We start from the raw sequence: 17,008 nt of genomic DNA on the forward strand, positions 1-17,008 counted from the left end.
TGTGTGTGGTTCTACTTGAACTCGACAGAGGGCAGCACTGTGCCTGCTTTAGCTTCTTTTCGTGATGCAATGTGTTCACGGCGATTACGAGGACAGCTGTTCTTTGCTGCCTCTCGGCAAGCACTACGTTGACCTAGTTTTTGAGCAGACAACTTCCCTCATCATCGTAGAAGCTGAAGTTGCTTGCATGTTGCATGTGTGTGATATGGACAACATAATACGGCATTGAAGTTTCCTTTCGAGTTTGGCTGACTACGAGAAAACAAGAAGTTTATCAACGATCAACTAGAAGGTGTATTTTACGACATGAATTGGGTACAGTCAAATTTTCTATGAAGTGTGTTTGACTCTGCCTTTTGAACGTGCTTGCTGTGATAGGGCAGTTGTGTGTGGGTAGCCGAACGGACTTTGTTGACAAGAAAAAGAAGGATACCTACATTTTACGAACGCAAATGAGGAAAGAAGAACATGTTCCTGCATTTTTCGAGAAGAGATACGTAGAAGAATATTCTATCCAGGATTCAGAACTTTACAACATTTCTCCTATGCCATGTGGTGTTATACGTCACTTTTGAAGAATCGAGAAACGTCCCGAAGAAGCGATGTTTCCAAAGTTCTTCTATGAGGTCTACATGTGATTGAGGAAGCATGGAAGTTTAGAGGGGTTCTTTCCTGCAACCTTGATGCCCACTAAAGGAACCTAGATTTACCGTATTGGAGGGATACCGAAGTCGACAGCTCTTTTGTCTTTCAAGGACCAAGTCAACAATGAGAAGGTATGGCGACCATGCATCACCAAACAAACTTGTAAAATAGGTGATGAGTTCACTTATTCAGTGGATATTCTTACGTATTGGAAAGTGTGTGTTTTTTTTTTACTTTATTAAACATTAAAATGACAAGTGAATATATGGATACGTAATGTGGAAAATTGCATCGAGAAATAATTGAAAGAAGGAACGGTTATAAAAAAACTCTTGGCAAGAATTAATTAATTTTCGAGAACTTTTCAGTAACATTTGAAGGTGGAAACATGCAACTGATCATAATATACAAACTCATCCCTTTTTTCTAGTAAAAAAATCCCCATCTCAGTTCAATGAGCACTTAATTGTGGTACTTGTATTAGGCATAAATGTCGAAGGCAGACTTGATCATATTAGATGGTCACTCTCCCGATTAGAGTCAGTATAAGTTAATTTTTGAAAAATAACTAATTTGTTAATTTTCGCGTGTCGAATGTTGATATGAATGGATGAACAATTAAAGGAGGTGAATGGTCAAGGAAATTGATGTAAATAAGCTGTCTTTCTGATTGCGTATATGTAGGGACATTGAATTTTCGCGATTCGCGAAATGTGAAAAAAAGATTCAATTTTGAACATTCTGCACGTAACTACACCCCCCAATGATGAATTATGCATGAGTTTTATTCGCGAGGTAACGCGAAATGTGTGCTTTTCCACGAAATGAACGCTTTTTCGCGAAATAACCATGAAATATCATCAAATTAAGTAGGAAACATGCAAAAACCAGCAATCAAGATTGCGCGCGCAAACTGTCGATTTGTAACGAAACGTTTGCTTAAAGTTTCCAACCACTAGCAGCTGAAGAACGTTTTATCTTCGATCACATCAGGAAGATGCTGCAAATTGGGATTTCCCATGCACATAATCTCAGTTCGAAAACTTCGTTCCCTGTCAAGCTGCATTCCTTTCTTCCCCCGAATGTTTGCTCATTGAACTTGCTAGCTGTAGCAGCGATAAGATTAGTCTGTTCCCGCACATCAAGGGAAACAATGGTGCTATTGGTGTTCAGTCATGAATGAATTTTGTTTATCATTATGTGATTTTTAACATGTGTTGTGTATGTGCAGTAGTGATTATTTTATTTGTTGGACAGCAAGGATATCCTTTAAATACATACAATGAATAAATCACTTGAGATATGCAATTTAGAAATGAAGTGATTTTGTGTTGATGTTTCCTTTTTTGATGGACAGCTAAGTACTTGTGCATGTGTACAGTATATAAAAATGAAGTAGTTTATCAATTTATAGCTCTTTTGTATGTTGTTTCCTCTCATAATGAAAAAGTGTGTGCAATTTTTTTTTCACCGCTGATGTAACATTTTATTTACCGCTCTCCTCAGTTTTTATTTACCATAAATTTGTGTCCCTACGTATATGCATGATTGTTAAAATTGAATTAATTGAGGTTAAGTACGTTTTCGTAATTTTTTATGAATAGTGTGCGAGATATGCTCACTTGGTGTGAATATATGGATATTTTCTATTCATCCATGTTGGACATGATTTAAACAAGTCCTTTGAGAATTAAATGCTCAATTGCTATAAACCAATTTTTGTTACTGATTTTTAGCCATAATAAACACATTGAAAGTTAACAATTCTTGACAAATGTAATTTTAACGGAGATTATTTTTCAGGGAATGATATGAAAGGATACGTGCAGTTTTATAGGTGTAATGCAATTCCGATACATTAGAAAAGTAAGAGTTATACTTGTTTATTGGTAAACGAATGTAGTATGTTGGTTGTGTTTTGATACTTATTGTGTAACGCATGAGATTATTCTTGTTTGGAGGTAATTTTGGAGAATACTTGTAATCGTGATTATTCTGATCCATTGCATAGTTGAAACTTAAATGGTGTCATGGTAAAAATGTGTTTTGTTCCTTGACGAATCATTGTAACGTGACTCATTGGATAAATTTGCATAAGGAAGTTCAGCATGAAACCTGAAGTGCACCATAACCTTGGTGCTAATACTTCAACCAATAAAATTTTAGTGTGTTCTGCAATTTACTTTAATTAACATCCACGGTAGTCTCTGGTCCCTCTTAATCATGCCTAAGCAGAATGTTACAATTTGAAACCTGAAAAATATATGTAATGCTTGAAACCCTGAATTTGGTTCTGCTTCAAGTGAAGAAAATTACTGTCAATTTGAGCAGAAAGAGGTAAATTTCTGTGAAGTTTAGGTTCCATTTGATTTGCAATTACCTGCAAAATGTTGAACAGCTGTCGATAATTATTTTTTTCCACAGTCCATAGTGAATAGATATGCAGCTGGATGTTTTCACAAACAGTGACATATTTTTTGAAGGTTTCTGGCCCATGAGTCATTACAGAGCAATTAGTGAGATGTTGGTATCCTTATCCCTTGTTTTTCGCCAAGGATGAAAGGGCATGGGTTCAAATCCCACTATCTCCCTCCACTTTTTAAAGAAAAATTAATATTTTTTTTACTGTTAGTAAGCTTAATATAGGCTATTGATAATTAAAAAGTTAATGCAACAATTTAAAATTTAACATGACGCTTGGTTTGAGGAATTCTCCTCCTGCACAGTTTTTTTATTGTTAATGCATCACTCATCAGAAGTTGAATGGTATTCAGTTGATTGAAAGAATTTAAGGTAAAACATATTTTTCCCCTTCAATTGTCCATCATAAATTGCGCAAATACAGACATGACCAATTCCTATATTATGAGATTCAAGCATATGTATACTTCGTTTTTGACGGAAATGCAATATTTAAAAAAATATGGTGCTCAATGGTCATATTTCATGTTTTTTAAAGGTGTGAGGTGCATTTTCCTACCATGTGATAAAATGCACAATTCATGTTCATTTTGGATGACATTATTTGTATCTTTCTTTTTGCAAATACATATTTTGACAATAACACACCTTACAATCTTTATTGTATCGAATAAGTATATTTTTTGCACTAACAATTTCAGCATTCCACATACAAAATTTTTCCCTTTATTTTATACACATAAATATTCGAACTAAGCTTTAATTTCAATGTGAGACTATGCTTCAAAATGTCATTCAGTGTACATTATCAAGTCAGTAATATTAAGAAAATTGCTAGAGAAATTTATTTTTCACATTCCAGCAATTTTGACAAGAAGGAATTTACAGTAGATCTTGGTGAATTGAGGAGTCTAGAGGGAGACATAGATGCCTATCCTGGAGCTGTGGAAGTAATTGAAAATGAAGTAAGGGATTCAAAGGAAAGTATAGTAAATTCTATGCATTTGAAAAAAATCAATGATGATTCAGCATCCAATGCTGACAATGCCTTCATGGAGATAAAACACTCGAACAGCAATTTTCTAAACCATGAAGATATTAGTTTATTTGAATGTAACAGTTGCAAGAAATCCTTCCCCCAAAAATCTCTCTTGATCAAACATTTCAGAATTCACGAGGATATTTATCCTTTAAAAAATAAACCATGCAATGGAGTGTTCAATCCCCAACGTAATCAATGTAGCAGAGCATGCAAAAGGAAGGAGCATTTGAGAAATAACAGTGATAAGAGTCTTGTTTCCTCTAATTGCAGGAAGTCTTCAGCAAACAAAGGTCTATTGATTTCTCACTTACCAATTCATGATGGTAGACAGCCTTTCATGTGTACTCACTGCAACAAATCATTCACACAAAAATGTAGTTTGACTGAGCATTTACGAATTCATGATGGTGTTCGTCCTTTTGTGTGTACTCACTGCAACAAAGCATTTACAAGAAAAATTGACTTAACTGTTCACTTACGCCTACATGATGATATTCGTCCTTTTGTGTGTAATCACTGCAACAAAGCATTCACACGAAGAAGGTATTTGACTTCCCATTTACGAAGTCATGATGGTATTCGTCCTTTTGTGTGTACTCGCTGCAACAAATCATTCACACAAAAATGTAGTTTGACTGAGCATTTACGAATTCATGATGGCATTCGTCCTTTTGTGTGTACTCATTGCAGCAAAGCATTTACACAAAAATCTAAGTTAACTTCTCACTTACGCCTACATGATGGTATTCGTCCTTTTGTGTGTACTCACTGCAACAAAGCATTCACATGCAAATATAAGTTAACTGAGCACTTACGCCGACATGATGGTATTCGTCCTTTCGTGTGCACTCACTGCAACAAAGCATTCACACAAAGAAGGTATTTGACTTCCCATTTACGAATTCATGATGGTGTTCGTCCTTTTGTGTGTACTCACTGCAACAAAGCATTCATACGCAAGAGTGACTTAACTGTTCACTTACGCATACATGATGGTATTCAGCCTTTCGTGTGCACTCACTGCAACAAGGCATTCACACACAGAGGTACCTTAACTGATCACTTACGCCTACATGATGGTATTCATCCTTTTGTGTGTACTCACTGCAACAAAGCATTCAAACGCAAAAGTGACTTAACTGTTCACTTACGCATACATGATGGTATTCAGCCTTTTGTGTGCACTCACTGCAACAAAACATTCACACACAGACGTAGCTTAACTGATCACTTACGCATACATGATGGAATTCGTTTTGTGTGTACTCACTGCAACAAAGCATTCACACACAGAAGTAACTTAATTGCTCACTTACGCATACATGATGGTATTCAGCCTTTCATGTGCACTCACTGCAACAAAGCATTCACACAGAGAAGTAGCTTAACTGCTCATTTACGTCTACATGATGGTATTCGTCCTTTTGTGTGCACTCATTGCAATAAAGCATTCACAAGGAAATCTGACTTAACTGCTCACTTACACCTACATGATGGTATTCATCCTTTTGTGTGCACTCACTGCAATAAAGCATTCACACGGAAATCTTACTTATCTGGTCACTTACGCCTACATGATGGTATTCGTCCTTTCGTGTGCACTCACTGCCAAAAAGCATTCACACAAAGAAGTTATTTGACTTCCCATTTACGAATTCATGATGGTGTTCATCCTTTTGTGTGCACTCACTGCAACAAAGCATTCACACACAGAAGTAAATTAACTGATCACTTACTCGTACATGATGGTATTCGTCCTTTTGTGTGTACTCACTGCAACAAGGCATTCACACACAGAAGTAAATTAACTGATCACTTACTCATACATGATGGTATTCGTCCTTTTGTGTGTACTCACTGCAACAAAGCATTCAAACGCAAAAGTGACTTAACTGTTCACTTACGCATACATGATGGTATTCAGCCTTTTATGTGCACTCACTGTAACAAAGCATTCACACACAGAAGTAGCTTAATTGGTCACTTACGTCTACATGATGGTATTCGTCCTTTTGTGTGCACTCACTGCAACAAAGCATTCACACAAAAATATAGTTTTACTGAGCATTTACGAATTCATGATGGTGTTCGTCCTTTTGTGTGTACACTGCAACAAAGCATTCTCACACAAATGTAGTTTGACTCGGGGCATTTACGACTTCATGTGTACTCACTACAACAAAGCATTGACACAAAAATGTAATTTAACTTTGCATTTATGAATATGATGTTATTTAGACTTTTGTGTGTTAAAATAATTAATCCTCGTTTCCATATTAAAAACACTGAGTTTATTAAGATTTAAAAACACTTTACATGTAACATTTCAACCCTGCATCAGGGTCTTCCTCAGACTAAGAACTAAAATAAAATGATGAAATACACGAACAGACAGTATATATACACATAGCAGGGTGACTAGCCACACAAAAACACATCATGTGGGCAGTCCTTATCTTGGACGATTTCCCTAAAGGAAGTTACATGCATATCGCCTCTTGACATTTGACTAATGGTTCTCACTGACAGGTCTGTCTTTCTTTACATAGCCATTCTCTTCCAGACACAACATCAACAGAAGATGGAAAGAAATAGAAGAAGTAGTATTAGAGGAGAAGGAAGATAAAGAAAAAAGAAATTGTATGGAAGAGGCCAGAGAGATGATATGCAAAGTACTGAGGAAAGTGTGTATAAGAACTTACAGGAAGGGAGGACGCACTGTTTCAAGTATAGCCAACAAGAAGAAGGAAGGAAAGAGAAGAAGAAGAGGGATTATCTAGGAGGTGAAGTGCAAAGGATGTGAAAGTGTATATATATAGGGGTAGCGTTACCAGATGTCCGGTTTTTCCCGGACATTTCCTACATTTTAGCCTTATGTCCAGTGTCTGGGAGGAATTTGAAAAATATTATAAATGTCGTACATTTTGAGCATCACATAATATGAATTAGGAAAATGCGTAACAGAAAAAAACAACATTCAAGTTACAAGTCTATGGACTGCGTTTCCAAACTAAATAGTGAAATTAATTTTGTCCTGCTATTAAACAAACGGCAAAACGGAAGCACTTAATGAACAAAGTTTTGGGACCACTTTCTGATAATGTCACTGTTCAATTCCTTAGCAGAACTGTTCAATTTCTTAGCAGAATTTCTTGCCTTAGGGTTTATACTGATGGAACAAGGTGTAGCCCATTCTTATTCGTTATTCAGTATAATTTGATTTTAAACCAGGGGTATACAAAGTTTTTCAGGGTGTCTGCAAGTCAAGAAAGTCATGATAATCAAGAAAAAGTAAAGAAATCAACAAGTAGGTCAAGAAGTCAATAAAGAGGCAATAAATTATTCTTGTGGTCAAGAATTTTTGCTATCAGAATGACTGATTGGTTGATTTAGTTTATTTTACTTCACTTTTTTCTGTCCCTTTGGCTAATTGCAAAGATGAGGATGAATGGTGGTAAGATAAGACGGATGAAGGGAGTCACAAACATATAGGGACAACCGACACAAGCCCCACATAAGATTATACTGGCTGCGAGTCCAGACACCAAATCCTCGGTTGTCTGACAAACACAGTTCAGAATGCATTAATACGAGAAAGCAGATCTAATTCTCTTCTTAAATTCAGCTTCAGTTTTCATCTTAACTGGCCCTTTGATAGGGGTTTTTATTAAAGAAATATTTATTTTCTTAATTACAAATTTCCAACTTTACCTAATTAGGGGTTGAATAAATAATAGTTATGAAGAACGGATGAAAGATCTAGAAAAGTCCAGAAAAAGTCTAGAATTCTGGATGTGTTATTTTGGTAGACACCCTGTTATTGAACTAAAGACTACCCAAGATGAAACTTAGTGTCTTTCGTGTGTACACATTGCAACAATGCATTCACACAGAAAAATCATTTGACCTAATTCATATTGGTGTTTGTCTTTTCGTGTGTAGTTTCTGCAAAAAAAAAGTATTCACAAAGAAATGTGATTTGACCTGCCACTTATGAATTCATGCTAATATTTAGCTTTTTGTGTGTACTCACTGCAACAAGGGACTCGTAGACAAAATAACTTGACCTCTAATTTGTGAATTCATGATGATATTTGGCCATTTGTGTGTACCTGCTGCAACAAAGCATCCACAGGCAAAAGTAGCTTCACCTATCATTTACAAATTCATGATGCTATCCATTGTGGTATGTTTCCAGTGGAATATAAGTGCTGAAAAAATGCCAATTTAAATTTGTATATATAACGTGAGTGAGTTACTAAAGGTATATCCATGGAATTTACTTGTAAATGTTCTATTAATTTTGGTGGCCTCTGCCACCATCCACTCCAAACATGATAAGCCTGAACGCTGTTGATATTCAGCTTGTGCGGAAAGTGCATAATTGCATGCATCTCTTTGATTTTGGTGTCGATTAGGGTGTGTGATGTGTGTCTAACTGAAACTTTTTAGATCCTGTGTTTATTGAACTTGAAGTGTCTTGCTAGTCCGGTAGTGGATTGAGATTTTTTTGTGTCCGCCAAGTGCTGTTGTATACATTCGTTGACAGAGCTGATGGATCTGCCAATGTAGTGTGAGTTGCACTCACACTGGGCATCATATACACCTATGTTGTCTAGTGGGGAAATTAATGATCTCTTGTGTTTGCTTAGGGCACTGGCTATTTTGTTCATTGGTTTGTGTGCAAGTTTGTCATATTGTTTGAAGGTCTTGGCTAGGCGGTTGGATGTAGTCTGGTGGTAAGGGAAGGCAATTCATTTAGGTTTATCACTGCTAGCTGGGTGGAGTAGGTTATGTTGGCGTACTTGCATTTCTGTTATGTTGGCGTACTTGCATTTCTGTTTTGCTGCACCATGTAGAGAGTTGATGTACTGTGTATCCATTTTGAAGTCCTATGTCAATCACTATGGTAATATGGTAACGTCTCTACTTCAAATATTCTTCACATTTTCTTCACTTGAACAGTGCTAGAAATCTCTTCTGTATAAGTTAAAGACATACATTGGCTTTATGTTGGGGTGGGTGGTTGGAAAGGGAGTGGATATACTGGTTCCCTGCTCCTGGTTTTCTATAGACCGTGGTGGTGAATTTGTTGTCCCTCCTTTTGATGGTTAGATCTAGGAAGTTAAGGATGCCTCTGTTTTCCCGTTCTATTGTAAATTGTAAATTTCAACCTGGGGTGAATGTTGCTAAGTTTTTCATGAGTAGATCTATTTCCTCTTCCCTTTTGTAAACGACCAAGGTGTCATCTGCATATCTGCCATATCGTATGTATCAGAGTTCTGGTGATTGAAGAACATCTTTTTCAGCTAGGTGCATGACAATGTTTGCTATTATTGGCAGAAAGCCATCTTTCCACTAGGTCGATTGAGATGGAGTTATACATGTGTCAACTATATCTATGCTGACAATTTTGGCATGGTTGGCTTGTACTATTGATGTTATTAGTTCTTTGGCATCTATGCTGTTTCGGAAAATGTAGTTCAGTTTGTGATTGTGCTCAGAGATTTTATTTTTTATCCACTTTGTGAGGTAAAACGTTGGTTGGTTGAACCCTGTGACGATGAGGTGCATTGGAATCCCCGGTTTGTGCTTTTTTGGAATGCCATAAGCTATGGCAGGAGATGATTGGGTGTTGAGGAGAAGTTTGCAGTCTTCCTGGTTCAGCATTACACAACTTTCAACTGCACACTTGATTATGCATTTTCACTTTTCGGTTGGGTCCCTGTCGATGGATGGTCTTGTATGAATTACTATTTAGTTTTTCATGCATTTTATGGTAGTAGTCACCTTTATACATGATCACATGCTGGTTTGTTTTATCTGCTTTGATGCACCAACAGTTGTTGGCTTCCAGCCAAGATTTGAATTTGGTTAGCACTGACGTGATTTTTTGGTGGGTCTGGAGGGATTTTGATGCCTTCTGTAGGGCCGCTTTCTGCAAAATGCCTGCTGTCGCTGTCCGTATGCTGTCCGCAAGTTGCGGGTTGGGTGCAAAACATGCTGCTTTTTCTGCTGCACATATGTAGGGGCATGCATATTTCGTTTTTGACAAAAAAACGAAATTTGAAAAAACACATTGTAGTGTTAATTTTTCATGTTTTTGAAAGGTGTGAGATGCATTTTGTGACCATGTTTTGTCACGAAATAATGCGAAATGAACTGCAAAAAGCGAAATTAACTCTTAAACATGAAATTTACCATTTATATACCGACGCAACACTTTCTGAAGTCTGAAGTATCCTGTGAGTTATGCAATTCCCGGAAAATTGATTAATTCTGCTGTTAATATTGGAGAAGCAAAAGTGGACTCCTTTACACAGAAATAAACTTAATACTCTTATAACTACATAAATGTGCTATTAGAAGTGAAATGTTAATTCTGTGGAATAAGGGTAGTTTTTAAATCAAATTTAGGATTATATTCACAATTTTAAAACCAAAATGTCTTTGTATATTCTTCTTTTCATCCAATTTTTCACCGCTATAACACCGATATTTCATTTTATTTACCGCTTTTGAACCCGAAATTGACTCCGTTTTTGTACCGAAATTTTGCTTTTTTATTTACCAAAAATATGTGCCTCTACACATATGATATCTAGGGTGGGAGGTTTACTGGTTAGTACATTTAATTTTTCACCGAAAACTAGGAGATTTTTGCCAGTTGTTGAATTTCTGTGTGTTTGTCCGCAATAACGGCTGTATGTGTTCGCTGTTGCGCATTGTACACAACATTTTTCATTTTGTAGCTGTTCACCCGCACTTCCCACTGAATGAACTTTGGGAAGACGTCACATGTTTTGCATGCTTTGAAGAAACTAATGTAACTTTTAGTAACTCGCTTACGTCATATTATCAACCGCATTGTTTATTCCCCTCAACATGAAATAAATTTGTATATCGAGAGAAAGAAAATAATAAGTTATTTGATCAACAGTCTTCACTGTCACCAGATTTCTCAGATTTCGTTAATTTTGAAGGTGGATTCCCTATATTGCAGAGTCTGGAACTCATAATGGTTACTTTTTTCCAACATTCTAGCTTCACAAAGAAATCTAGCTTAGGTTATTATTCTAGAAGAAAGTCACACTTCTTAAAAAAATGACTTTGTAATGGACTAACACGCTCGCGTCAAAAATTCCAAGTAGGCTATCTTCATGTACTTTTGTTCCACACATACAAATACAGACGTGGTGACAAGTTTGAGTCATATGGCAGCTTATTTTTAATTTTTACATTCGGCCTGAACCCTAGCCACTTGTTTGACAGTTCCAGGAATATAGCCGCACTTGAGGCCACTTATGCATTTGCCAAATGGAGCTACCCTGGTGGTATCCGACCTTTTACTGAACACACTGCAAAAAATCATTCACACAGAACGGTCAATTGACCTGACATTTATGGATTCGTGATGGTATTCAGCCTTTCATGTGAACTCACTGCAACAAAGTATTCTCACAAGAAAATGTGATTCGACCCCTCATTTATTAATTCATGATATTCAGGCCATCGTTTCTCAACCTGTGGGGCATGACCCACTGGTGGCTCATGAAGTTGGGCTCAAAAAATTATTTACTGCATCTTAGAAACCTATTACATTTAAATTACTGTGCCTCCCTGATGGCGCAGTGGTAGCGTCATTGCCTTGTAATCAAGGTGTCCCGGGTTCGACACCCGGTGGGGGCACATAGTGGTTCGGATCCCACTTTAAACTGTAGGTCCAGTCCCGATTAGCCTTACTGTGCATAAAGCGGACTTAAAACACCAATTCAATCAATCAATCAAAACATTTAAATTACTGAAATACATTGATTTAACAATTTATATTCAACCCGTGTTGTAGTCTAAATTCTACATTTCTGTTATTCATGCTCTACCATTACTTTTTTACCAGCATCTGTCTGATGTTAACTCAAGGGAAACTGATATCTGTCGTTTTCATGTTGGTCCCAACAATGAGTTCTTAATGGTCAGTGCGTCACATGCCTGTCGACTTAATGTGTCACTTAATATTTCCGACGGCCATTCGGATAAGGCATTAGAGTTGCTCAGGACATTCTGAACCTCATATTTGTGTTAAAAGGGATTTTCATCTCTGATTCAAGTGAAAAGCAAGTGCAAAAATAGACTTAACACGCATTCAGATTTTCGACTTAAGTTAACCACCATTGAACCCAACATACCCCAGCTTATGCAGAATAGGCAGCCCCAACCATTACATTAGTTCAGCAAGATATATTTTTTTTTTTTTTCAATTTCAGCATGTGTGTTCAGTTAGATGTCAGACAGTAAATTAGTCTTTGAAATTACATATTTACTTTTCTAGAATGAAGTATGTGTAAGTTGTTGCCAGGAAAAATATGATTACAAACTGGGTGCACACCCGTACAAGTAATTCTCCGCTTATGGGTCCCATGAAATGTAATATTCTTCAAGGTGGGTCCTGGACTAAAAAAGGTTGAGAACCATTGGTTTAGACTATTCATGCATACTCATTGAAGGAAAGCATTCACAAGTATAGGAAACCTGGTTTTTATTTGCATCCATGTAGATGTATCTCCAATGAAGGAAAATTGTGAAAGTCATTAAAAATTGTTATTACAAATCACTGTTAAATAGAAAAATTGATATTGATTTAATTTCTTAATGAAAGGTGGCAGTGTATATTGAAGATCAAAAAATAAAAAGATTATTATTTTCTTTTCCAATCTATACACTGTCCCAGCTAACTGTAGTGAAAGTCCACGCATAGGGTCAGGGAAGCGAGGGAAATCGAGTGCTCAGAGCAAAGCAGTACACACTGCTGGGAAGGCTGGTAACTGCAGTCGCTTTCCCCCACTCCACGTAATTCCATTTCTCTCACATCTTCATTGGTGGAGTCATCTTGCATCACTACTTGTGCAGAGACTTGTTTTTGTTTGCCTGCTCCACAGTTAGCTGGGACAGAGTATATCTGTCAGAAATCCAAAATAAATATGTGATCTATGTATTATAAATGTAACATGAGAGACCAGGAAAATTGTCATGAGAGAAATGTAAATTAATTTAAGAAGATATTTTTTCACAGATATGTTGCTAGTTTAATTTAATTTCACTTATCTAAAATTTAATTGGAAATCAGCACAAAATTATTAGATATTATGGTTGGTTGTAATTTGTAGTCACTGGTGTAGAAATTGTCATGATCCTTTTTTGTATAATTGCAATGAAATAAATACATGAAAATATTTCACAGCTCCTCCCTTCCTTCCCTTCTCGTGAGTCATTGGCAAGTGCTCATACTCTATGCATCATTTTCTTTCAGCACAGAATAGAAATGAATAGCATTGTGCCCATCAGGAAATGTTGTTACGCTTCCCCCAGGAGACTCGAGCCCAAGGAATGATTCCTTAGACTGCACATCATGGTGCAGATCCATGAATAATATTATTGTGGCTCAATTTTAGGTAATGTTCAAAATAAATTATAGAAAGTTCAATCACAATACTTATTTCTATTGATTGCCTTATTCGATCTTAGCTTTGAAGATTCATTGTATGAATTTATCTTCAACACACCTTTTACTGGTTAGCATTTATATTTGACAGGGTCAGGTAGATTTTCACTTCTTCAACATGCTTAAGAGGTAGTGCTAAGCAATCTTATACCAAACAGGGTGAAGAATCAGCATCTCCACTGAGACAAGTTATTTCTTTGTAATGTCTTTAATTCTTAAGCATATCAGTGTTTAATTGTATGCAGGCTGTTCTTCAATGAAAATAGATTTTTTAAAAGCTTTGAAGTTTACTTTGAACTTTGCATGATTTGAATACAGAATTCTGTAAACAAGAGTAAATATGTTGATGTTTCATGCGAGTCAAAAGTGTATAGAGTTGAGCCTGAGTTATAAGTATGTCAAGGTGAAGAGAAATTACTTACAAATCAGATTTAGATACATTCTCTACAGTCTTTCAGAGTTCATGGAACAATACAATATAACTTAGAAACATGCTCAATGTGTGTACACTTCACAAACAAACCTCAAGATAGTTGAACTAAACAGCCCTACGCCTGATATTCCAGCATAATAATAAATGTTTTAAAAAAATAAATCTTATTCTTATTTTGATGCAAAGCCAATGTACTGAACAATATGTATTTTATTTTTTGATTCTCATTTTAATGATGCAAGGTCAATGCACTAAACAATATGTATTTTAATTGTATTCTTATTTCAATGCTGCAATGCTAATGTGTTTTTATTTTTATTGTAGTGTAATGAAGTATATTTTTCAATTTTTACTTTGGTGTAGTGATGTAATGTACTACACAATGTTTCTTCTGTTTTGTTACGATATATTAAACTAAATACTATTTAATTTTGTATCTTGATGTTTTCCATGCCCTTTTAATCAAGGATCAATGGAAGAAAATAAAATTCATTTCAATTCAATTCATGTCATTGTCAAAATACTGTAATTGTATCTATTTTGAATAACAAGATATATGTACAGGGTGTCCCAATAGTCTTTCCCTGATGTGTCCCAATAGTCTTTCCCTGATTACAAACTTTATTCATATCCGCTATATGCAAGGTAGAGATGTGAAAGTGGTGCCAAAATGTTGGAAAACTAACCAAGTTTATTTGTTGCAGGTTTGACTAATGTGGCTGTAGTGTAGCAGTGTGAGTGCCCAGAAAACCGGAAATGTTCACAAATCAGGAAAAAGCTCAGCATGTCCTTTGGTATCACGAGACCCGGTCACCAATAACAGTGCAGAGGAACTTTCAAATGTACATAATTCTTTCCTCTAGAATATCTGCCATCAATAAGTTGGTATTTAAAAAAATGGAATTTATCTTCATTTCCAAATCCTGTCAAGTCCAAGAAACATTGTATGGAAAGATGCCACCCGATGTCAAGAGCATTAATTCCAGTTCCTTGGCACTGACACTGCTACACTACAGCCACATTACTGAAACCTGCAACAAATAAACTTGGTTAGTTTTCCAACATTTTGGCACCACTTTCACATCTCTACATTGGATGTAGCAGATATGAATAAAGTTTGTAATGAGAAAAAGACTTCTGGGACACCCTGTATATACAGGTTATTTCTGCCATAAAGTGGTAAATTAACGAATCTAAAAGTTTAATTCTTAAATACATTACATTTTCCACTTTATTAGTGAACACTTTGAATCTGAAATACTACAGTAGACATAGATGTTACATACATGCATTGTGTGTGTGTGTGTGCATGCATGCGTGCATTCATTCATTCATTCATTCGTTCGTTCGTTCGTTGGGAAACCTGATGGTAAAGGACCAAAACGAAGATGGAGATGAATCTAAAAGAAATCTGTAAAGATTGTAATAGAATACATATAAATTTTGCTCAGGATAAGTACAAATTGAACTGTAACCACGAATTTTCAGAATCAAGAGTGCTAGAGAATTAATTAATATTTAATGTAATAAAGGTAGTAATATAGTATTCTTATTGAGAAGAGAATTTCTACAAAACTTATTTTTTCCTCGTACGTTTACTAATAGCAGTTACATTTGACATGTTTGACTAATTGCGAATCAACGTATGGAAGCTATTGGAAGCAGTTTGAAGACTGAAATGGCTATGCAAGGACACTTATTATAATGTTAATATTTACGAACGAACGAACGAACGAACGAACGAACGAACGAACGAACGAACGAACGAACGAACGAACGAACGAACGAACGAACGAACGAACGAACGAACGAACGAACGAACGAACGAACGAACGAACGAACGAACGAACGAACGAACGAACGAACGAACGAACGAACGAACGAACGAACGAACGAACGAACGAACGAACGAACGAACGAACGAACGAACGAACGAACGAACGAACGAACGAACGAACGAACGAACGAACGAACGAACGAACGAACGAACGAACGAACGAACGAACGAACGAACGAACGAACGAACGAACGAACGAACGAACGAACGAACGAACGAACGAACGAACGAACGAACGAACGAACGAACGAACGAACGAACGAACGAACGAACGAACGAACGAACGAACGAACGAACGAACGAACGAACGAACGAACGAACGAACGAACGAACGAACGAACGAACGAACGAACGAACGAACGAACGAACGAACGAACGAACGAACGAACGAACGAACGAACGAACGAACGAACGAACGAACGAACGAACGAACGAACGAACGAACGAACGAACGAACGAACGAACGAACGAACGAACGAACGAACGAACGAACGAACGAACGAACGAACGAACGAACGAACGAACGAACGAACGAACGAACGAACGAACGAACGAACGAACGAACGAACGAACGAACGAACGAACGAACGAACGAACGAACGAACGAACGAACGAACGAACGAACGAACGAACGAACGAACGAACGAACGAACGAACGAACGAACGAACGAACGAACGAACGAACGAACGAACGAACGAACGAACGAACGAACGAACGAACGAACGAACGAACGAACGAACGAACGAACGAACGAACGAACGAACGAACGAACGAACGAACGAACGAACGAACGAACGAACGAACGAACGAACGAACGAACGAACGAACGAACGAACGAACGAACGAACGAACGAACGAACGAACGAACGAACGAACGAACGAACGAACGAACGAACGAACGAACGAACGAACGAACGAACGAACGAACGAACGAACGAACGAACGAACGAACGAACGAACGAACGAACGAACGAACGAACGAACGAACGAACGAACGAACGAACGAACGAACGAACGAACGAACGAACGAACGAACGAACGAACGAACGAACGAACGAACGAACGAACGAACGAACGAACGAACGAACGAACGAACGAACGAACGAACGAACGAACGAACGAACGAACGA

General features: G+C 37.0%; 1 protein-coding gene across 10 annotated transcripts in view; it reads left to right on the forward strand.

Annotated features, from left to right (window-relative positions):
* LOC145988576 (uncharacterized) overlaps positions 1-14,463 on the forward strand; it is a 140,629-nt gene extending 126,166 nt beyond the window's left edge. For 7 of the 10 annotated variants that reach the window (XM_083123543.1, XM_083123541.1, XM_083123537.1 and 4 more), the window contains one exon: positions 3,929-6,775. In XM_083123543.1, the coding sequence (XP_082979669.1) occupies positions 3,929-6,245 (2,317 nt within the window). In that variant the 3' untranslated portion in view covers positions 6,246-6,775. Of the gene's footprint in view, positions 1-3,928 lie in introns of all 10 variants that reach the window. The other 3 variants (XM_083123545.1, XR_014441767.1, XM_083123544.1) reach the window with 3 other exon arrangements.
* Positions 14,464-17,008: the final 2,545 nt, after the last annotated feature.

This window comes from Lepisma saccharinum, chromosome 6 (genome assembly GCF_977018435.1).
Source record: "Lepisma saccharinum chromosome 6, izLepSacc3.1, whole genome shotgun sequence".
In the NCBI taxonomy this organism is placed as follows: Eukaryota; Metazoa; Arthropoda; class Insecta; order Zygentoma; family Lepismatidae; genus Lepisma; species Lepisma saccharinum.